The sequence below is a fragment of the Pseudopodoces humilis genome, chromosome 4, assembly GCF_049639895.1.
Source record: "Pseudopodoces humilis isolate 2021_Gansu_Grassland_sample_001 chromosome 4, ASM4963989v1, whole genome shotgun sequence".
Lineage (NCBI taxonomy): Eukaryota > Metazoa > Chordata > Aves > Passeriformes > Paridae > Pseudopodoces > Pseudopodoces humilis.
Window position 1 is genome coordinate 60,940,386 of NC_142203.1, and position 24,883 is coordinate 60,965,268.

At 37.2% G+C, this 24,883-nt stretch overlaps 1 protein-coding gene across 1 annotated transcript in view; it reads left to right on the top strand.

Moving 5' to 3' along the window:
- ARL15 (ARF like GTPase 15) overlaps positions 1-24,749 on the top strand; it is a 292,380-nt gene extending 267,631 nt beyond the window's left edge. The window contains exon 8 of the mRNA XM_088054471.1: positions 16,299-24,749. Within this exon, the coding sequence (XP_087910597.1) occupies positions 16,299-16,367 (69 nt within the window). The 3' untranslated portion in view covers positions 16,368-24,749. The remainder of the gene's footprint in view (positions 1-16,298) is intronic.
- Positions 24,750-24,883: the final 134 nt, after the last annotated feature.

Here is a 24,883-nt window from a genome sequence, read left to right on the forward strand (position 1 = left end):
TGTTATGCTGTCAGGAGTCCCATGCAGTTGAAAGAGAAAAAATTAGAAAATAACTGCTGCTTGTTTAAAAACAGTAAAATGTCTACAGATGTCCCTATCAAAAAAACGTAGTAAATAAGTATAATACAGATTTTAGTGATGCTTTTCCTTTAGTGATTCATTATTCAGTTTATGTCTCCTATCTTTCTATGAAATGCATAGAAGTCAGATGGATGAAAAAAGCACCACTGAAATGGTTGTTATTTCTCTACCTTGCTGTATGTGTAAAATCACATTTTCTTTCTATAAAGGGCCATCTAGGTCTGAGGAAAAATATTGTAAAAAACTGCACAGAACAGAGCTATTTCCCTCCCACTGACAATTTATCAGGTCTATGTAATTGCTGAAGGCCCAGTTGTCTCCCATTAACTGTATTTTAGGTGCCAGTTGAAATACAGTGGTGGTGCTGATGTTTAATCTGCGACACTTTTCTGTACTTAGAAAGTGGTGTGACACAATCCACAGTTTTAAGACTAAACTGTGATTATTTCTGTTGTTTGAAAAGGAAAAAATAGGATTTTATGACAGATACATCCTGTGTCAAACCGGCTCAGTGCATCTATTTCAGACAATTGTCTATTAAAGGGCAGAAGCTAATTTGTGTAGCAACAAAACACTCCTAAATATTTAGGTGCCTAAAAAGTTAAAATGTTAATTTTCCGTTCACACAGTGCCAGAGTTTTGCCTGTATTGTGGATTGCAGACTTGAACAGCAACGCCAGCTTTGTGCTATATCACTAGTAGAGCTCCAAATGAAGTTTTAGTAACAAATAGGGACAAACTCAGATTTATAGGATGAGAATCAGCTTGGGACATGAAGCAAATTTTACACACTATCAGAGGCTGCTTTTTTTATTTTGTTAGTATTTCTAGGTTGCTGTAAATGGTATGACATGGGTGAAAAACATAGAAAAACTTGACTTAGAATTCCAGGATTAAAAAAATCAAATGTCTTTTGCAAGACATTCACCATCTGATTTCAGTGCAGATGGAGAAAAAAAACCAACCCTTTACGCTTTAGTCTCCCATGCCCTTCTACAAGGAAGAATGTATCATGTTCACTGAGTGGGAGATGTATTACATTTATAAAGAGTAGTTAAGGGTTTTCTGCTCTGCAGTGAAAGAATGCAACACATAAATTGTTAACTCTGCAGCGACAATGTGCAAACAGAAATAATCATTCAGAAATAAAAATCATTGCAAGCATCCCACAGACAGTGAGGTGATACTAAATGACAATATTAGCTACAGGTGTTTTCATCTGAGTATAAACACATCTTGGTTTGATGGTAGCTCTAGGAAGGAGCTGGAAGTGAGTAAGCAATACTTTCTCCTCCTCACTTTTAGTGTTTAACAAGCATCCTAACCACGATGGGTTTCGTTGGATAAGGCTACTAATTATTTTGTAGTCAGAAAGTGCTCTATAAAAGGCATAAGAGAGTAATTCAATGCAGTTTCCTTTTATCTGCCTTGCCAATTGATGTCTATACAGAGCAAGCAGGGCTCCCCAAACACATCAGTCTGTTTCAGATACACAAGATTAAGTAGCAAGTGACATTCAAGAGCAATCGGCCCACCCAGGAGGAGTGAAACCAGCGGAAAAGCTGTCAGATTCCGCCTTTTCTCCATTAATCTTGAAGCTTTTCAATGCTGCCAGGTCGCATCTCCATCAAACAAGCTGGGAAGAGTGTCGGGCTATTTTCTTTAGTCTCACCCTCCCCTCCCCATCACCCCATTAACCCTTGCCATGCTAGGTTCTTCTTGTTTGGGAGCAGCCCTTATGTTAACACCAGTAGGTGGGGCAGCACAAAGGGCTGGATGGAGCCCAGTGTGGACCATTTTTAGGTGCAGGCCAACATTTAGGTGGTTAGGAAGGAATGTTGCAGGAGTTTCTTGCATGATGGAACTGTTCACACTGCTAATGCAAGAAGGTAGGAAATAGCAGGTGTGTTTGGCTTCTGTAGGCAGACCATATAATGAAGTACTCTCTTCCAGGCTAGTCTGGCTTGGAGTGAGTTGCATTTTCCTTAGTGTAGATTAGAAGTGTAGATTAGATGTGTATATTCATGCTTTCCTTCATTTGCAGGTGATTTTTTGCCAATTTTGACTTGGCTGCAATATGCAAGACCCAACAGTTGACCATGGCATAGATACAAATCTTATTCTTCCCTGGGTGGTTCCTATAGTGTGTTTGACATACTGTGTAGCCTATCAGGGAGGAGGCATTCAGGCTGGCGGCAGCCTTCAGATGTCGAATCATAGAAGCAAATGGTGGCTGAGTGGCCGGAAAGTGGCACAGATTGTGAAGTGTTCATGTCAGGAATAAGTGATAATATATGTTGGAACTGAAGCCAAGTGACGGTGTTCCCCTGATACGAGGGGATGGGCCTGGCTGGAAGGAAAGAGGCCTCTTTACTTGAGTTCCTAGGGATTGCATCCTGAGGATCATATTGAGGAGGGTGTGGCTTTCAGAGGGAGGTAACTACTGTGGAGGCAAAATCCAGCTCTGAGAATCTAAATCTGTGAGTATAAAGAATAGATGCAGTATGTAAAGGCAACAGTGCATCTCAACTGTCTCTGACAGCAAATGTCTTGGGAAGATTATATAAAACATATAGCATCATATAGTGATAGCTCCTTCAGTAGTCTTCAAGTTTTCAGAAACTTGTAAATAAGGAGCTTCCCCATACCGAGGTGGCATCTCTCTCCCACCACTTCCCCCTTTTTGCTGTAACAATATAATGGTATTGTTCACTATTCTATGTCCTATAAATCTCTTATGTTCCTTTTCTACAAGCGATAGTTGAGTATCTGACAATCACAGACATAGGGACAGTGGATTTGTTTTTACCATAAATCAGAGTGACAATCATGAAAAGATGTGTGCCCCTACCCAAATCAGATACCACTATCCCCTTTCTCACTTTCAAGCAGAATAGAAGCCAAGCAGAAATGGTCAGGGAGGAGCTGCAAAGTAAAATGATTTCAAGTCTTGAACACACGAAGTGACTGTTCTGTCCCCTGGAGGAAGGAGTACCAGGAAGAGGTGGCGATGCTAAGTCTGCAGGGAATGTTTTCTTCTATCCTAACCTGGCAGATGCATCCTGGAAACATCTACTAGACCTCACCTTGAATGCTAGAGAGGGGGACATACTTCTAAGCTATCCACTCCCAAACACCGCTTCTCTGTGTAATTCTCTGTGCTGTTAAAGCAAAAAGAAACTATATGATTTAGTTTGTAGGGTTTTTCTTTTAAAGGAATTTAAGAGGATTTTTTTACTAATGCAATCTAGGTTACTCCTTGATTCTCCCTACTAGCTACTTTTAAACCAGATGTATTTTACTTAAGCATGCAGAAACTGCTTTTACGTTACTGCTGTAAGTATGCTGTAAGTGAGCATGTTTCAATATGTTTGGGTTCTTAAGCTATGTTTGTAGATAATAGGCATTCATATTGTTTGTAGAATTCTGCCTTTAATGGCAGTGTGTAGTAAATTTTCCAACTGCTCTTTATTTAGTCTCCTGTCTGAGTAGGCAAGTTATTTCAACTGGTCATTCTTCACATAAGGCACTCATGGTAGCCTTTGTGAACTGAATTCTGTATTAAGGCAGTGCAATCTGCAGCAAATGGGGTATTAACACATTTAATGGTTATGACAGAAGAATCAGGTTCCTGGAAAAGTGGCTGTGTCATTTTCAAACATATATGCAGAAGGACAAATAAAGTATAATATAGAGAGTACTGTGAGGGGGTAAACAGGCTGAAAATGATACTTGGAAAGTCGACAGCTGTATGGCACAGGCATGGAAGGAGAAATACCTCCGCTGTGACTTTGTTCAGACTACTGGCAAGTACACGTTCATATATGCAAAAAATAATGTATTTTAGGTAAAGAAAATTTTGTATGTCAGAAGAGATAAAGACTTTAATACTTAATCAGTTTTAATCTCAGAATGACTGGTTGAGGCTGGCTAGCATGTTGTGCCCTGTGACCCAGGGCAGTGTCATGTCATGCTGTTAGCAGGTGTGATTACACAGGCCTTTATGAACAACCACCACATTAAAGGTGGGTCATTTCCCCCTCTGCCACTGCACTGAACATGCAAGCAGAAACATATGGATGTGCTGACATAGTCACTAAGGTACTTAGTGTTTACTATTCTTTGGTTTGTACTCAGCAGACAGAGCAGGAAAAAAATAATGACATTACAGTGCTGGTGTAAGAACTGAATAGCCCACTTGAATATGACACTCCTTACCAATGCTCACGACTCACCCACGCACCTGGCATTCACCAGGCCCACACAGTCAGTATGTACCACTCCTAATTTTACACAATGGCTAGACATGAAGTTTTTCCATTATGTTCATCTATAATTCAATGACATTTATCTTTACTAACAACTACAGTAGCTGTCTGTTCTCCACAATGGATTACTGCCAATATACAGAAATGAATGACCTTAAAATGTCTCCTCTAAATATCTCTCTACAGTTTCTTTTCCCATGCACACCCTTTGCCACACTCCCCATCTTTCAAACTACCTCCCTACCCCAGACTGAAAAATAAACTGTTATCAGTTGCCTCATTGTAAAACAAGATTTCTCTCCTAATATTCTTTTTCTCTTCATTTTCTACCTTTATCACCCATGTACTTTTCCCACTCTTTTTTCCTGCCTGTTGCTCTATTTTTTTGTTTGTTTTCATGTCTGGTTTGTGTTCCCAGTTAAGGATAACTGATCTGTTTATAGCCCTTATGGCATCTATGCTCAGATTATGTCACACCTTTCCATAGTTGTAACTACTTTAGTACTGCTAATTGCTTTGGTCTTCTCTCATCTACATTTCCATTCAAGCCTTTCATCATTTACCAACGGGTTTAAGCTCCAGTGCTTTTCCTTTCAGTTATTTGAGTTATATTTCTTCACAGCTTAATCTTTTTTTGTAGACATAAGTCAAACACGAGGTTTGGAACATGTTGTTTGTGCCTGCCAGACTATGCTAATTAGGGCCACAAGACCTTTCTGACAAGCAGCCTTAAGTGGTACTTCTGTGAAATCCTACGGGAACGCAGTATATAACTGATTTTGGAACCAATATTCTTTCTAAATTTTCATGCAAATTCCTGCATTCCCCTACTCCCCCTAGCATCACCTTCACATAGTGGTTACGAGTCCAACTGTTAACCCAGCACTGCCAACTCTACCACCAAACCATGTTCCCAAGTGCCACATCTACGTGTCTTTTAAGTACCTCCAGGTAGGGTTAACTCCACCTCTTCCCTAAGCAACTTGGCCCAATGCTTGAAAATTCTCCCAATGAAGAATTTTTTTTTAAATTTCTATTTAAAACCCACCTGGCATAGCTTGAGGTCACTTCCTCTAATCCTATAACCTATTACTTGTGAGAGGAAGATGACCCCCACCTGGCCACAATCACCTTTCAGGCAGTTGTGGAGAGTGGTAAGGTCAACCCTGAGCCTCCTTTTCTCCAGACTAAACACCTCCAGCTCCCTCAGCTGCTCCTCACAGCACTTGTGCTCCAGACCCTGCCCCAGCTCCCCTGCCCTTCTCTGGACTCACTCCAGCCCCTCAGTGTCTTTCCTGCAGTCAGGGCCCAGAACTGGACACAGCACTCCAGGTGTGGCCTCACCAGTGCCCAGGACAGGGGGACAATCCCTGCCCTGCTCCTGCTGGCCACACTATTGCTGAGCCAGGCCAGGATGCCATTGGCCTTCTTGGCCACCTGGGCACAGCCTGGCTCATGTTCAGCTGCTGCCACCAGTGCCCTGGGGTCCTTTTTTACGGGGCACTTTTCCAGCTACTCTTCCCCCCCATCAATAGTCTTCTGGGGTTGCTGTGACCATTATGATCCATTTCTACCAGTTTATTTTTCTGGGTCTGTGTTGCGTTAATAAAAACTAACTAGAAATTACAAAGGTTGAGAAAAAAGTTCATTACACTCCTGCCTCTTACTTTCTTAAATTCCTTTTTATTTAATATTTCTACCTATGCAGAGTTCAGATACCTATGTCTTAAATTAATAAAATTTTTTAATCTAAAGCTGTGATCTTGACTGAAGGGATCTTGCTTTAACCAAAATGGTCTGTTGAAACCCACACTATTTTTCCAGATGCACAAATATAGCTTGTAAAAAACTAAATTACTACTTTATTCTCAGTCCTCTTCTAATGTTTAATTAAAAAAAAAAAATTAAAAAATCCAATTATCATCCTTCAGTGGATAAAGGTATTCAAAAATATATTTTCCTGATAAGGTGAAATTATTATCTAATATACAATAGTGGAATAACTGATGTATAAAGCAATTGCCAACAATCATTCCTTAGAACAGACCAACTCACACATGAGTAACTGAAAATGCTGATAAGTTAAAAATCTTATCTCGGTATATATTAAATTCAACCATGTTTTCCATACCAGTATCAGAAAAACATGAGTAAACTTTTAGCAGAAGTAAATATTTAGAAACACTGCAAGACCATTAATACTAATTTCTATTAGTGATGATCATGTTCTTGCAATGATTCTTAGGGCAGTATGTTCCAATAACATTTCATTCTTTGTTGAAAAGCTCAAAGGAAGTTTGGTCCCTGACATTCATATACACACAGTATAAAGGAAGAAAAACTGAATTTTCCATACAACCTCAGAATCCAACAGAAAAACGAAATTTATAAGTCTGCCAATGAAAATAAAATTATTCATGTACTGTCTGTTTCTCTGGAAGGCTTGCTTGTAATGCTTGAAGGTTGAAAAAAATTAGGATACCTATTCATCTATATTGCATGAGGTTATATAATGAATAACTGATCCAGAGGAGCTCTTTCCTCTTCTTGGGTATAAAAGAACTCTGGGACAGTGTAATTTTGCTGGAAAAATCTAGATGGACTTAAAAACAGATTTGGCATTTTGAAAGTTAGTATTAGACCTTTTTGATCTGCTGTGAAGCATTTTGGGGAGTATGGAATAGAGTGGGGTGGTTTATTTTATCTTTATGAAACTTACGGGCTTCCTGTGATTCACAGAGATGTATATACTCAAATAAGACATGTTGTAGGAAATCAGCAAAGGCTGTTGTTTCAAAGCCAGCAAGACAAGCACCCAAAAGAGGCAAGAAGGCATTACATAGAATATCTAATAGTGTTACAAATTTCTGCAATCATATACTCAGCTGGACTTTAATATCCTTTTACTATCGGATTTAAAATACTTGAGATTTTCATACACTGTTTTACTTCATGGGCTCTTCGGTATTCTTAGCTCCAATCTAATTTTGCTGGTAATACTTCTTATTTATTTGTGTGTTTTGTAAATTCTGTTTTAGAGGTCTTAGCCTCTCTTAGCTAATATAGAAATACTTACATTTTCTGCTATTCCACTGCAACAGTGATACAAACAGGAGCTATGGACCACAGAATGCACAAAAATCAGCAGTCTGGCAGCTGTCTAACACTGAGAGTCAAAACTGAAAATGGATGTATCTGTATAGGTATCCTTGACCACTTCATTTTTTCTTTACATGTCTATCCCCTCCTCTCCTCACAGTTCTAGAAGACAGCTTGTACAAAGTAATAAAAGAAAGACAACTCAGAGCTACAACCACTGGGGTTTCTGAGCAACTGCTATATATTGCATTACAGAAGCCAGGAGCTACAACAAAACTTCAATTTTCATGTTGGATGCATTTTCTAATAGAAGAGTAAATTGACATTATTCTCTTGGTAAAGTGCAATTCTCTGTGTCTCTGTAGTGGAGACAAGTGATGTGTTCAAGAATCCACACAGGATTCATATTCTTGTGAAACACACAGGTTTCAATTACTGACTTATTTAGAAATCACAACTTATCTACAGAACAGCAGTAATGCAGTAGTAGAGTAGCATAGCAGATAAAATGATAGACCTGAATTATATGTCACCTTTATTCAGAGTATGTCAAAGAAATATGCCTCTCCCTGCCTAAAGGTATTTTATTTAGTTAGCATTTTAATCTTCCTGCTGAGTAATCATGCCTGCTTTGTCACATGTTATGTTTGTCACATATTGCCAGTCCAAAGACTATTTGTTGAGATTTCTTTAGCAACACCTTGATTTATTTCTGAGGAAGTGGATTTTAATGCCAGATACCATGACAAGCTCTTCCTTGTAAAGATGCTGTACAGTGGCAGGGCATTCAACAGGACGTTTTATAGTAGACTTGTAAGTATGTCAGGCAATAGAGGCTTTAAAAAAATTGTATTGAGAAATTCATTATACAGATAATACTATCAGGATGAGGACAATTTGTTGTCATACATTGGAATGTAAAAAATACGTATTACCTTGTGACTCTCTAATGTGAAGTGCACGTCACTTAACACTCCTCTCTGCAAGCTCTGGGACAGTGACTGAAATCCCAGGAGATGACTATTGCACAGGTACACGACTGCACAACAACTGGCTGAAACATCCATACTTTAAAAGACCAGGAGTCTAGGGAAACAAGCTACATGTTGCCTCAGTTTTTGCAGACCTCTGCCAGGTTGCAGCCTCCATTTGAGGGACAATGACAGACGGAGCAAAGTTTATACAGCTCTCATGGGAACAGTCTCTTGGCTAAGAGGAACCCTATGTTCTCAGTTTGCTCAGCCTACAGCTATTTTCCTTAGCCTACAGCTATTGACAAATTTGTCCTTTCATGGGAATGATCTTTGGCATGGACCTTTCCTTAATCTTGTGCACCTGACATGTATTTTACAACAATAATGTTGACTAGCATGTATATTCTTTCACATTAAGACTTAAATACATTTAGTCTGATCCTTGCCTGGTTAATTTAAGTCACTTTATCTTGCCATAAACTTCTGCCATGCCTCATGACAAAGGCATCAGACACATCCAACAATAAAAAACACCAGGTGGAAAAGAACATGAGTGACAGGAAGTGCTCAGCTGAGTTAATACTGTTTTTGGTATTAACTGGTTTACCCTGCTGGATTGAAAGGATGGGTCTTTCTCCCTGCCATGGAGAAGGCACTCACAGGGTCAGTTTTTCATTACAGCGTTGTTTTATCTTTTTCTGGTATGGGGCTTGCTGAGAAGTTATCATGGCCCATAAAACCAACAACTCAGTTTTAATCACACATGAAATGCATAAGGAAAAGAATGCTTGCTGGTGTTTTGAAAGGCAGGGATGTCTTGATGGCTTAGGCCAGATGCTTTCTTGGCAGATGGTGTAACCTGCAACAAAATGAATACAATTTCTCCTTCTAGTCTATGAGCTCTGAATGCTCTTTAAGATACCATGTTCAAAAACACAGCAGCAACTTCATCATTCAACAATGAACAGCCCGTCATGGCCTCTTTTGGGAATTTCATATGCACAGCTTTGTCTCACTTCTGGAATCCTTCAGCTTGCCCTTAATGACAATAGGGACTTTGGCAGAGCACTGAGGATTGGTTAGCTAACACACTGCATTTTATTCTTATCATTTCCATTGTTTGTATGCTGCTATTTCATATGATAGTCAAGGGTTATTATTTCTGACAACACGGATAATTAATCTTCTTCCAACAGCTCTTCCTGTGCAAGGAGCAAGTTTGCTCTTCACTGAAACATTCTAACCCAGCATTTTGTGGCAAAATATAGCCCCTGCATTTCTGTTAAAAAAGAGAAATAGTTTTTCTGTGCATTCCTACTTCATCATGCATTTCTTTCTCATTGTTTTCCAAAGTGGCCAGTGTCAGTACCATGAAACTTTGAAACATGCAGGTTTAATACCTTACATCTGTGAGAAGCAAGCATTTGATTTCTTGATACTATTTTGAAAATGTGGACACACAAAAAGAAAGTGTTGCAAATGCCATCTGATTGATAGGTACTTTCCAAACCCACTTCAATGCCAGAACAGAATGGAATGTCTTGTGGGCATAGCCAATAGCTATGTCCTAGCAGTTCATAGAATTTTTAGCTTGGAAAAGACTTTCAAGATTATTGAGTCTAATAATTCTAAACATTCACCCATGTTCCTCTTCTCTTCCCTGATCCAAACTAGAATATATACCTAAGTGTATCTCACCTGGCACATCCTTCTGTAAAAAAGCTACCTCAAGAAATTATATGGCAATGCAGTTAAAGTTCCTAGAAACTATAACTGGAAACTGTAAAATAAAGCAGCTAATTAAAATAGCTATGTACTACATAGTAACCTGTTCAGTGTATTACGCTGTCAGTTTTTGAAAACTAACAAAGTTCAAAGAATAAATTTTGTCACAGAACTTCAGAATTTCAAGCTAAAGCTCACATACTGTTTGGCAGTCTGACAAAAACTGAACTGTGCCTGGATTTGGATGAAAATTTGATGAGAATTTACTTTGCTTACATATTTGGTTTCTTTTGGAAGAAAGTGGTGTTGCTACTGTTGTGGAGGAAAGTAAAGCCTTTTATCCACTGGAGACAAGAACCTTGAAGCTTTAACAGAGTTGTTAGCATTAATTTCATTGAAACCTACGTAGTTAGTTATGGTGGTGTTCTTAGCTCTAAGGTTAAGTTGCAGTTAAGTGATTAAGGAAGTATGCTTTCAATTAAAGTTTACAGCTTTTATAATGAACAGTTCTTTCTTCAGCCCTTAAATAAGGACTAGAACAGTAAAGCTATCAAAGGAATATCCTAACACTTCGCCTTTCCTAAACAATTTGGGCTTAGCAAATCAGCATTTGTTTCAACAGTTGCAATCCTGATATACATTGACCACTGTCACATTGCAGTTTGCAGTCTTGATGAATAACTTCCCTTTCTCCTTCATCTATCTTATTTGTGACTACATGCAAATAATCATCAGATTGGCAAACTGTGTTGCAAATGGAAGGTAAATACTAGTAGACCAATCACCACCATTGCCACTGTTGTTCTAGTGAGAAAACAACTTCCATTTGTTATTTATTGACTATATTCAGTTGACTCCTTACTTGTTGTTTTTAAGTTTATAAGACAAAGTTTGTAGGGAGAGGCGACAACATTTTCAGGCTAATTGATGATAGTATTGCAAAAAACACCAACTCAATAAAGAAAGTGAAAATGGAGACCTACCCTCAGTAATTTCAAAGCTCTAAATGGCTATTGGTTTCAAGATTTATTTATGTACGTATTTATTTGTTCTAGCCGAGGTCTCTGGATAGGTCTCACACATTGAAATAAAACTGCTAAACCCAAAATATTTCAATGCCATCAGAAAGCAGTTAAAAACTACTCAATCAATTCCATGTTTGATTGCAACTTGTTAATGAGTTACAAATTACTTCATTGAAAACAGCAATAAGAATCAGAGCAGCAGTTTATTTTTCCTGGTTTTAGCTGAAAATTTTCAGTGTCTCCATTTGATAGATTAACCAGACTGGTATTCTGGACTCCCCACTGCAGAATCTGATTTGCAAGCCACTGCCAAATTTACTATGTTTTCTACTTCTGAGAAAATTCTTAGGCTGTGATCTTTCATACTTAATCAAATGCTGGTTAGGGTTAACTTCACTTTGTAGCACAAAGACCTTTCATCAGCTCAACTACAACAACCAATTATACCATTCTGAGTAATGTTTTGGTTTTGCATTGGGCCTGATTTATGGATAAAAAAAATCAAAGCAATGGCTACCAAGATGATTTGGCAAATGACAAGCCATTGGCCTGAGAAGACTTCAGAGTTTGATGTGCTTAGTTTGTAATCAAAACTTTGAAAGGAATCTGATTAGATATTTTAATTCAGAAAGCCCTTACCAGAGAGGGAATATTGGTTTAAGCACCTAAGCAGAAAGGTATTTGAACTGGTTATAAATAAAACTAGTCTGGAAATAAGAATTGAGTTTTGAAGATAAGCCATTTGGAGTAGTATTTGAAATAATGTCCACAAGGAATAATATGTTTCATACTAGCAACTCACAAGTGTGTTAAGTGGGACTTGATGACAGGATAGAAGTGATCCTGTTGTTCAAAGTTAAAACTTGTGATTTGTATCTTTGGGTGGTTAACTTCTTGTATCTGTAACAGAGTCTTGAAAGGAGACTACATTTCCATATATCTTTTTTGCACCATGTTTTAAATACTTTAATGCTGCCAGCTGTTTACCTCCAGGGGCCAGATTTACATTTGCCTTCAGTGTATAATTTGGCTTTTGGGGAATGAAGGTAGACAGGGTTACTTTCTTTTGAAGCATAAGAAAATGGCCACAGAAGGTGATGGGATATTGGGGCAGAATTTAATAGTATTTTCATGATATTGTAAAAAAATCCTATTGCCTGCTTCAAAGACCAAAGAGGACCTTGATTGGCAGATCTGTAGTCACAGAAGTTCCTGTTCTGTTCTCATAATGGAATTAACAGTCTTGTCTGTTTTCTGCCTTTATACATGGGGTTAAGCACTGCTTACTTTCTAGGATCCCCTAGCCAGTTTCTCTTAAAAAATGTCCTATTGCTATTCCATGGTTGGGGCACTGGTGACATGTTTATTTTTTCCAATTTTATTCTCACATATTATCCTCCATGTGGGTTTGTGTGTTTTGTTTGGTTTTGGTTTTTTTTTTTTTTTCCTTTATACTGAATTTGCATTTACAATGGATATTTTTGTAGACAACAGCAGAATTTATATCCACAGTTGGCTGTGATCGATTCTAGGTCCCTCAAGAACTGCGTTTCTTATTATTTAAGTTCACCAAAGAGTTGTTGAACCTCTGTGACTGTGACAAGCTGGGAAATGTTTGATGCCCTAAGGGATGTAAAGCACAGTGAACTGCTCCATATGTCCTTTGCCTGAACATTCTGAGAATGTGGAATTTATAGAGGAGATACTTATTGGTTTTTTGTAACATAGGCACTCCTCATTCTCTTGTACCAAAATCTCCTAAACTCTATTTCACCAGTTCATCATCTAGAAGAGTAAGTTCTAGCTTCTGGGAATGCAGGTTTGTATTAATCACTTAATCTGGTTTCCATTCTAACTCCAGCACGTAGGCATGTTGGCAATACATCCAGATTTGGTCTTTGGAGAATGATTATGAAGATGTGAGGTCAGAATCACAGCCTTCATGCCAGATGGCATAAAAATCATCTCAGCAACTTACTTATCAGTGATAATTTTTGGTAGCATTCTGAAAGCAGCGTAAGACATTGGACAATGTGCAGTAGGGACCCTGCTCAGCTTTCTAAGATGTCATTCACCACTTCCTATCCTCCATCTTGACAATTGGAGAGTATAGGCCACTTGTTTTATTGCTTCCAGATGTATAAAGTCAACCTATAGTTCTACAATTAGATTTATGATGAGTGAGACATTTTTTGGAGGAAGAACAGTCACTTCTACTAACCCAGCTCATTCTATGTGTTCAGCACCTTGATGATGCCACACACACAGCAATGGGAAACTCTATTTTCCCTTGAACATAAGGGCTAAAAATGCTTTGCAATATATTGCAATATATTACAATTATTTGCAATATATTACAATTTTTCTGTTAAACATACTGACTAACCAGAACAGTTATTCAAGAAAGGATCAGTATTGGGAAACCACTCTGAACCACCCTGCTAGAGCTAATATGACGTCCATCCACTGAGCAGAATTGTGAAGATCCCAGAAAGAAAAATAATTTATGTACCCTTAGTTATTATTGAGTAAGTAGCATCTACCTGGAATTACAGCTCAGCTGTGAATAAAATGGGATGGGATGCAGAGAGAATACCAAGAGCTGACTAACAGTATGCAGACATCAAACCAGTCGGACACCCTTAGGGATAGATTTGAACATAAGCTTATTTGATTAAACATTTCAATCTTTATTTAGCTGCACTTCCTATCACAGGATTAGCATCTGCAGGTACCAACAGTGAAACACATGAACACTCACTCAAAGGAGATTCCACTGTTGCTCCTCTAATGATCACTGTTTTATAAAACACCAATTTGTGCAGTGACTCTTCACTTGTTGCACACATTCAATAAATTCACAGTCAGAATACTTCATCCTGAGTTGTTAGATGGTCTTCAATGGAGTCCCAGATATCTCCTTCATTTACCAATCTGTTAAAAGCTTTGAAATAGCCGAGTATACTGCCTACATGTATACAATACAACAAGCAGTTAATTTGGGGAAATTGAAATGAGAAAAGGTATAATATATTTTACTTCTGGACATAACTTCATTGGCAGGAGGTAATTAGTGTCTGAAGATTAAAGTAGCGCTTTAACAAAATAAGCATACAACCCAGACTTGTCCCGCAGGGAGCAGCGTTTCATAAATACATAAACAGGTGGCATAGTGCATACTCCAAAAATGGGAATATTTCCAAAAGAAGTTGCAGAAGCTTTTATGAAGTAAATCTTTATCTGACTGGGTAGAAGGTTCTCATTTAGCTATCTGTTAACATAGAGTATTTGAGTTAGGAATCCATATGGGTTCATTTTGGGAGAAAATCTGCAGTACTGCTTGCAAAATGGTGTTCTTTCTCTCTTTCAACAAAGCCAGTCACCTCAGCCAGGGCTGGGAATGTCTTAATAAGATAAGTGTTCTAACAATAGAACTGTTTGGGTTGGAAGGGACATCAAGGATCATCTAGCTCCAACCCTATCAGTACAGCTTTCACTAGACCAGGCTGCTCAAAGTCCCATCAAGTATGGTATTTAACACTTCCAGGAATGGGGCATCTACAACCACAGTAAATAATTTATTCCTAATCCTAATATTCCTAATATTCAATCTAAGCCTACTCTTTGTCTGTTCATAGTCATTCCCCTTTGTCCTATCATTACACAACCATGTGAGAAGTCCCTCACCAACTTTCCTGTAGGTGAGGTACCCTTTTAGGTAATGAAAGGCTGTTCTAAGGTGTTCCCAAAGCCTTCTTTTCTCTAGACTGTGCAGCCCTCACTCTCTCAGCTTGTCTTCAGAGAAGAAATTTTCTTAACAGCAATGAAGTTATTGACATGGAAACCTACAACTACTTTAAGGATAAATTCTGCTTTGGAATTAAAGTACGGTGGGCTTCTGTTGGTTTTCAAGAAGCAGAATCAAAATGCTAAAGAATCTTATATTCACAGAAAGATTTAAGAAACAAAAAGAGTTAAAAACCAGTCCTTGTACATTTTATCTATAATGCTAAGAATGAAGGGCTCAATAACTGCAGAGTCTACACACAGTGATATTTTTGAGACTATAAGAAGCTGGACTAATTGCTGCTAAATTAAGTACAAAGAAACCTTAAAACTTGCTCAGACTAATCAGGTCTCAGGGAAACAGCAGGAGAGCTTATTTGGATGAACATAAGATTGCAAATCTTTTTATCAGCATCACTGCAGGTGAAGGTTGTGAGAACAACCTTATATATACTGCAAGAGGATTGTTCCACCTGATATGCTAGAATGTTTTAGTCTCTGAGCCAGGATGGCAGGCCAGAAATGCTTGCACATACCAAAGAGAAATGGATGCACCCCATGTCACACGACTAAGTATTCTCACATTCAGGTTATTATTGCCCAGGGACTTCTTTAAAATTGAAGCAAATTTTACCGATTCCTATTGATGCTCCCAAAGCCAAAGTTTGCAAATTCTCTTCAGTAAGACGGCATTAGAAATTGGACTTTTCTTTCTAAGTCAAGATTTTGGCAGCATATTCTGTCTGTGATCTGGCAAAGATACTCTAAATTAATTAGAAGTGGGTGGGGAAATATTATCCCTGAGGACCTTGCCTGGAAATAAAACGTGGAGCTTTTGAAGTTCCTTGCAAAGAAAAACCAAAAAAGAGAAAGACAGAAATAAACTACAGCAATTAACAGTCACAGCAGCTTCCTAGGAGACATAAGGTCCAGAACTGAAGTTCTGTTTTCAAACTGGACCTGGGTCATTCCTACACAAGATGGGTATCCTATCAATATCTATTGTCCTTGCTTCAGTCAATTCTCCAGAACAGTCCTATTTCCTGTAAATAAATGGGTATGAGTTGTGTCAGTAAAAAAGAATTCCTTAGCCTAACAGTTAGGGAATTCACCTGGGTTGTAGTAGCAGTATGTGCCACACCTTTAACTGCACCTTCCCAGATGCTGTACTTTCTTTCTACTGTCTACTCTCATGCAAGTTTAGTGGTTTTGATCTGAAATCATTCTTGGGCTGCAAAATATTTCAAAACTAATGTTACTTCAGGCAGAATTTTGCCACAAATCACAATGATTTCAACAATTCAGCATTTCCCTAATCAACATTACCTAATTTTTTACAGAATATTTCCAAACTGCCAAGACTCAGAGAACTTTTTACACTGCTGACAACTCAAACAGCAGGGTTGTAACAGGTAAGGAAAAAAATCAAAATGAAGCCTAAAAATAAAACTTTTTTGATCTAGCCTGCTACTAGATTAGTGATATGCCACAGATTAAATGAATTAAGCACCTAGACACAACTAGCAATTCTAATCACAGATGAGATAGCTGGCTACACTCTGCCATTTTATGACCTCAGGAGATGGTGAAGGTCATTTAAGTGCACCGATGTGGGATGCTGAGACTACTGGCCAAAAAAGAAATTCCAAACTCCACAGAACATAGCAGAAGAATAGAGCACACACAACCACCTCACTCAAAGAATGACTGAATCTTTAAGGCAATGCCTATGGAAAAGAATAAAAGGCCCAGGAGGCACCAGTAAGAACTGGATTTTTGTTTCTGTGACACCATTTGTTTTCTGTTATGAGTATTTGCGTCTTAGGCTAACATTCCTCTGAGATAAGGCCTCCTACCTGGTAAAATTCATCCCCAGGCCAGGCCATGGATCTATGTCCCTGGCACCATACAACTGTTTCTATCTGGAACCCAAAATATTTCCAAGAACCTCATCACTTTGAGTAGTTTTTTTGTATAGAGAACTGGTCAGAAAAATGGCCCAGTGAGAGAAAATCAAATTTGCGATCCTAGAAAGCGACCCTGAGCATGTATGAAAGACCATATGGTAATGATCAAAGCTGAGGAAAAACAAAAAGCTGCTTTCCACCTGCAAAACAGAATTGTCTGAAGATAGTGAAATGGGAATGCTTTGAAGATAAGCCATCATGTAGTGTGGGAAAAGGAGGCAAGAAGTGAAACCTGGTATTGAGACAATTTCCTAAGGTGCATTCTGTGATTGGTGGGTGGTGGAGCCAGGTGCTGATTATTTTCTACCCTGTTCTAACACGTAAAAATCAGCAAAAAAGAAGTAGCAATTGTATTTGTTTCTCACTTTTCCTCATAACCTGCTTTCCAGTATAGAAAGCAGGCACAAGTGGATATAAAATTATCCTGGCTCTTTCTTTCACATAATTTCAAGTCGTAAAATAAATAATCTTCCCTTCCTGAAATAGAATTCCTATATTATCTTCCTTTTGGTCTTCTGGCTCTCTTCAGGAAAATAAAGGCTTAATTTTAAATATCAGGCCTGCAATTTCTCCCTCCTGTGCTTCTTAATCAGCCTGAAATCTGAAGATAAGCACTGATGTGAAGTGAGGATGCTATTTTTGAGGGCACATCAAGAGAACTGAGTACACCCAACTTTCTACACCTCTGTAGCACTGACTGGTAGCATATCTATGCCTCATTCAGAAAGCATATGGAATTTTGAGACATAGGCAGGACTATGACACCAAACTAAACTACTAGTCTGGAGGAAAAGAAAAAAAAAGCAAAAAAAAATTTCTTAGCCATTCTTAGTAACAGCGGAGGATGCTTCAGCCATCATATCTAAAGCAGGCAGGATAAAAACCTGAAGGAACTTGAGATAACATGACAAAATAAAAATATGTATGTATTTCAACCCTAAGCTGTGCAAAGCAAGGAGTTTCAGATATAGAGATATAAATCCAACAGTTTCATTATCACTCTGATGATATTTAATTCAACAGTCACTAATTACCTCTCAGTCATTAAGAGTGGTATTGATGACTGAATTTCAGGTGTTTATACCTGAGATGACAGTCATTTAATTGGTCTCTGTTTATAGTCATGTAAGTGGTTGTGAGAACAAAAGGTGGTTATGGTGGCTCCGTCTAGCCCAGGTCCTGTTTCTGAAGGGCAGCAAATGTAGACAGCTGTCTAGCTTTGCAGGGATGCCTGCTGAGTCTTTTTCCTTTGCTTATTATGACAGCCTTCAGCCATTTGTGCTTTAGGGAATTCTATGCTGAAGGTGGCTGCTATGTGTTTAAAAACCCTTCAGGGTTTTTCTTCCCCCCAAATAACTTGTTTAGTCTCTTTTGAGACATACACTTTTAACATTCATTCACATCACACCCACAGCAATAGACAAGAAGGTATTTCTAAAGCTCTGTGCATCTCATCTCTTCAGGTTTCTGCACTAGCTAAATTAATCTAAATCTAACAGCTACTAAAGGAACCTGGCTTAAGTGCAAATATACACATAATGTGAATAGGTGGGCAATTTTCACTTCACCTCATTTTGAAACAGATACTGTAAAATTCTGGATTTGCAATTTTAATCCAAGTTACAGTGATGGGCTGCAGCAAAGTTGTTCCCAATTTACTGTTATTTTTAAAATTTGGACTATATTAACAGTGGCAGATTTTGCTTTTCATTGTGTAGTTATTCTAAGTAATTTTTTAAAAATCATTTTACTTAGGTAGTTATTACACCTGTGCAAGTGCAGCCTTTGGAATTCAGTTACTGTGCATTCTCAGTGCTATGGTTCAGTATTCTGGTTTAAGGCAAACGTATCTTTTGCTCCAAAGTTTTGTTTTATGCATAACTACAAATGGCAGTTGCAAACTAAGGATAATCAGAAATTGAAAATTACCCCTGCTTCCCTCCACAATCTAGTAGTTTATTTTGTAATGTCATTGCGATAAATTGAGATTTTATATCTGCTCTAGAAATTGGGTATTTTACATGTCTGAAGGTTATATTTTGGGGTGTTGGCTAGTAAAGGAACTTTGCTATCATATCCCAATAACAAACTGGAAAGACAGAAAATGCACCAGTGAAAAGCTAAAATCTGAATGTTCCATGCAACAGAGTAATGAATAAAACACTCTGAAATGTAAAGGGCACCGTAACTCCAACATTTTCCCAGTCATATGCAAAAGTATTTTCTTAAGCGTGGTGCAGATATCCCAGCTGAAGCAATTAAAGTGGTCAGATAGGGTAAGAAAGCAAAAATAAATTTAATTTATAAGCAGTCTGTAATTTTGACAAAACTACTTGGCAGCAACACGGGATCATGTAAACAAAAAGAGTAAAGCATCCAAGAACTGATCAAAAAGGGTACTGGAATAAACACAGAATTTATTAGGGATTGTTTGTAATAATCAGTGTGTACTGGTTTTAAATTTACAGTACCTCTCAGTTTAATTTCTGACTTCCCTTAGCTGGTTAAGGAAGAAGGCAGCAATGACAAGCTTGCATTCAATTATAGAAATCATCTCAGCAGACTGACTACAACTTTGCATACATATTCCTGTAACAGACAACCAAGGCATGCCAGAAGACAACTCCTTTACTTGACAGACATGATAAGAATTTTCCCATTTTCTCTACCTAATATCAGAGAAATTAAAATACCTTCCAGTATTTATAGGCACAGTACCAGAATAAACCGTTGTCTTCATGTCTTCTTAGTGATATACTTTTAAGAATAATTGTAGTTATTTATTAAGACTAGCCATTGTTTTAACAGAATGTTTTAGGAGGAAAACAGTACATGTACCTTCATTTAAGTATCTCTAAAGTCCTAGAGAATACTGTTGAAACAGTGGAATGTGGTCACATATAGGTATCCGAGTATGATAATGTGTTTTAAGAAACCTAATGATCACTGAAGATCATGATGGTCAACAGTGAATGTCCTTCAGCTTCAAAGTGGAAACTATGGTCACTTCTTCACTATAAAGGATGTATTTATCACAAAACATTGGCAAAACTCAATAGCATACAGTGTTGGAACGCCATACTGGCAAGCAGTACAAAGAACAGCCATCCTGAGCCAGATCAGGATAGACACCTGAATAAACCCTTTTTACTGTCTTGTTAGATAAGCATATTAAGCTGAACTGGAATATGAAGAGATGCAGTAGATTCTGGCTGTTAAAATTCAGTGTTGGCAGGGGCTGATAAAAACAGGGATACTCCAAGGTTGCCTTTCCTAGCTGTCAGCAGGGATTTTACTAAACAGGATACAATTTTCCATTTAATGCAGATTTTTATTACATGCATTTCTTGTACTGAATCTAGTGTAAAGATAGTTTCAGTAGTCAAAAAATTGCCAATGAATTTAAAAATCTGCTATGTGAAATGTTCTTATGAGTTTGCTGATGTGCCTGTTTAAGACAGTGAATTACACAGTTTTCCTTGGATTACTTGTGATTTTAGAGGCCAACCATACTAAACCTCAATTCTCTCTCCTCCATGTTAGAGATTTGCTCCTCAAACAAAAGAACTTCAGGTGTGCTGCTGCCCTTCTCTATAACTTTGTAAAAGACTTTTTTGAAAGCCCTCTGTAAATCCAAATCAACTACTCAAATCACCTTGTCCCCATAATCACCAACTAACATGAAGAATGTGAAAATAAGTAACATCTAAAATAGCCATATTATCACATCATTTTTATATTAAATGTCCACAGCATTATTTATAGAGATTTTTGAGGTGTAGGGAGGTATGAAAGAAAACCCAAAACCCAAAATCAAAAAATCCCAAAACCTGTCACCTGTTATTCAGATGAGAGTTTTAAGAAAAATGTTTAAACCATGAGTAATAGTTACACAGTTTCAAATTTCAGTTACTTCAAGACTATGGTCTTACTCTAATCAACTTATTTGTACTTATTCTAATAAATTTGTCCTAAAAGGTTTTGTTGTTTTTGGGTTTTTTTGTGACCTAAAAGGTCATTCACTTTTTGAGTGGGAAGCATTCACAACAGGAACCTTTCTACTTTCCCTCATGATGAACATGGATGTGAAGAATCAGTATTTTACGTCCACTGAAATCAACATTTTAATACCAATTAAAATTAAAAATTATTTTGCACTCCTTTTGTTTAAAGTTGCTCTAAGCACAATCTTGTGAAGTTGGTGATATACTCCAGCATTAATCAAGTACCAACTAAATGTAAATCCCTCTCAGAACACAGGAATGAAAAAAAATGAATTATCAAAGCAAGCTGCCTTACCAGACATGCCATAACTTACTATAAAACTGTCTAAATTTTTTTTCTTAGATTATTTCTTTATTTGCACGTTTTTCTTTTCAGAATAACAAAATATGTTGATCTCCCCCGTAACTAGACACAATCAGATAACTGAATCTGGAAAAAACCAAACTACACAACTGTCAAAATACAGGCAAAAGCTGGTAATTGTCGAAATTAGCTTCTCCTTTTCTATCACAACGAAACTTTGCATATATGAGTAAATAATTTTTCTATTTCATAGCATTCAATAATAGTCTGATTTATTTTAAATTATCCATCAAACTGAACAATTAAGGAATACTCTGCTAGAAATCTGAAACTATGCTCTTAGCTGCCTGACATTATGTTCCATTAAAGTCTCATGATTTAAAGAATTGCAAGGCCTTTATTATTAATTAAAAATAAGGTTAATTGGAATTATGACTGATGTCAATGTTCCTGGTACATGCAGGATGCACACCTGGTATCAGCTGTCAGAAAGGTGGAAACACAAATGTGTGGTAAAATAAATTAGTGAAGCTAAAATTTCATCAAAACATTCTTGGTTTTACACAGTAATTATAGTACTGTGTAAACTGAGTGGCCAACCTTTCCATGTATGAAAATTTCAAGTGGACAAGAGACACTAAAAATCCCCCAAACCTATATACCACATACCTTGTAGAGTTGATGCGAGTAAAAAGTAGTAGCATAGGGGAGGAAAGATATTATGATACTGCTTGTTTTTTTGAAGAAGGAACTTTCACCAAGACTTGACAGGAATAATCCAAAACTCATTATGATATGCTGGCTGAGACAGCAATGACAGATAATAAGTCTCTTTCAGAAAACTGGTGGTTCTGTGGAAAAATTTGCAAGAAATGGGAAAGGACTTTGTCTCTAGCAGCAGCATGTACTAGGCTACAGTTCTTCACACAACATTATTGTCAAAGCCAAAGCATAAATTACTTCAGATCAGTCCATCCTTTGCACAGGGGTTTCTACAATGGAAGCTACAAAGCTGGAGGAAAACCCACCTCAATTCTAAAGCAGCTCAATGAAAGAATACAAATGTACTATCTGTGGTATATTACTCTGTAACTGCAAATTACTACAACTGTCCAGTAATTCTTTTACATTCTTTTGTTATTGCCATGTAATGAGGCAAGACACATGACATGCAAACAAATCCCACTGGGTAAAGAACATATTCAGCTTACTCGTGAGCTTTATACTTTTTGTTTACCCAGTAATGATTTCATTACTTCCATGGGTTTCAAATATTCCTCCCATTAAAAGCTTAGATTAGTTGGATGCAGCACAGCTTAATGTATCATCAAAATGAATTTTTAATCTCATTCAGCATTTTAATTCTCTTTCAGATGAATTGCTAATCTGATTCATCATAAACAACCAATTATAGTAGTTTACTTGTGTCTTTTGACATTTTCAAGGTTCAGGAGCAATTTTACTTCTCCCAACACACTGCAGAGTAGATAGAAGCTGAAGTTCACCTTGAAGCATTCACTTCTGAAAGTACTTTACTAAAGACAGCCAGATCATCTCGTACAATTTCAGTCCCAGCCTAGAGTTGCAATGATTTGGTAAATTAATGAAAAGGTGAAGAAGTTGAGTATCTAATAGAACTTCTGATCTTTAAAATATATTCTTGCTGCAAATGATCCTTTCCAAGGTCATGCTCTCAGTATTACTTATAGTTTGAAGACTGTAGTGACTACAATCAATTCTATTACCACTGTCACCACAGTCATTCTTAAACCATGCAACAGGATGAAAAAAAAAAAAAAGTCCTAGGAAAATGACCAAAGGAAAAGATCGGGGCTCAAACACAATCTAAAGATTCAAGCTGGCATGAATAATACACAATCATTAAAAAAGAAACAAACTAAAAGTATTTATTTCTTAGAAACAGAAGGGGATTTATCAAATTCTCCTTCTAAGTATTTCCATTATCTGTCCAGGAGAAACAAACAAGAAAATGTGCTTTATATGAAACTGATGCTAGTTATGAGAGGTATGGATTAACAGACAGCAATTTCATGAATTAGGCATCCAAAGATAATGGTAAGTATCTAACACTAATCAGTAAATTCTATGGACGATGTAATTTCAAGAAACAAGATGTGTCTCTGCTGCATTGAACACCCATGGATTTTTCATTTTGATAATCTGATAGAGCTTGAAAATCATTAAATTAAGAACCTGCTGCTCTTTACTTGGAAAAAACTCCAATGAATGGCTTTTCTTTTTACTGTCTTGTTAGATAAGCATATTAAACTGAACTGGAATATGAAGAGATGCAGTAGATTCTGGCTGTTAAAATTCCAGTTTGGTGCACTTTGGCGTTCCTGGAGGACTTCAGGCTCCACTGCAAAATGCAGCACTTCAAATTCAACAGAAGATGAATTAGAATACTAGTTTTTGACTGTGATAGGAAAATACCAACTTAATCCAGCTAACTGATCATGCTAAAACTGGGTCAGAACCAATTCCTTACATGTATGCTAGGCAGCATTATAGGGAGCTGGTTAAAACTGAATACAAGAATACAACTTGTATTATATAACTGAAAACAAGAAACAACTAAAACAAGGATATATGCCATATAATAACAAAACCTGGGCAATACAAAATAATTTTATGCTTTCTGCTAGTTAAAATCTAACACAACACTCACACTATTACTTAGGTCTACGTGGAGAGAGCTGTTTCAACTGTATCTTTTGTGACAGCTAGGATAAAACTCTCAGTTGCATAGGGAAAACGTGTACACCCCCTGATTTGTAATATATTTTATTGATCATGTGTCAATACCATAACTTGTTAAGTTAAAGGAAATAAAGCAATAGCCAAAGACATATAAACAAAGATTTCAAATATAACATTATGCATTTTCAAAATGAATAATTTAATATCATTTAAGACAAACTGAGCTTAACTTGCTGTTAAAGCTGAGATGCTATCACCACATCTTCTGTTAAGCAACAGGAAACCTCAATTCAGATAAACATGTAACCAGTAATAAAAGACCCAGAACTGTAATTATGTAATTAGTATATGCTGATATTGTGTGAGGCAAGTATTCTGACTTAATTTGTGAATGTTTAATTGGCTTAGTTTCACTTTTCAAGAACATCACAGAAAAACAACTACAATCTTAATCTTTTGGACTAAACCTGCTCCACAACCAAAACAAAACCCAGTGCTCTCTAATCCAGTCATGAATCCTTCTGGAATAATGACAATATTAATTTCAGCAGAAAGCAGTTATATAATATACATTTATACAGAACAGTCTTGAGTTATAGCCATGCTTTGCTCTTCAATTGCCAACATTATCTTGTACAGAAAGAAAAAATTCAGCTTTTATTGAAAGAATTTGTATATGCAAAGCTTACTGAACTTATTAAACTTCAGAAGTTTAGACAGGATAGTAGATACAAAATTACCATCAAAGATCAATCATAAAGTTAAATAAATCTAAAGTTGCAGCTGATTTCAAACATTCCTTTTGATAAATTCCTAGTACAGCAAGTTTTTAAAGTATGAACACTTCAAATCTCCTCTATTTATAGGGAAGTTTGTAACAGGTTCAATTGGAGACATGAAAACCATTTTAAATAGACATCACAAGATGC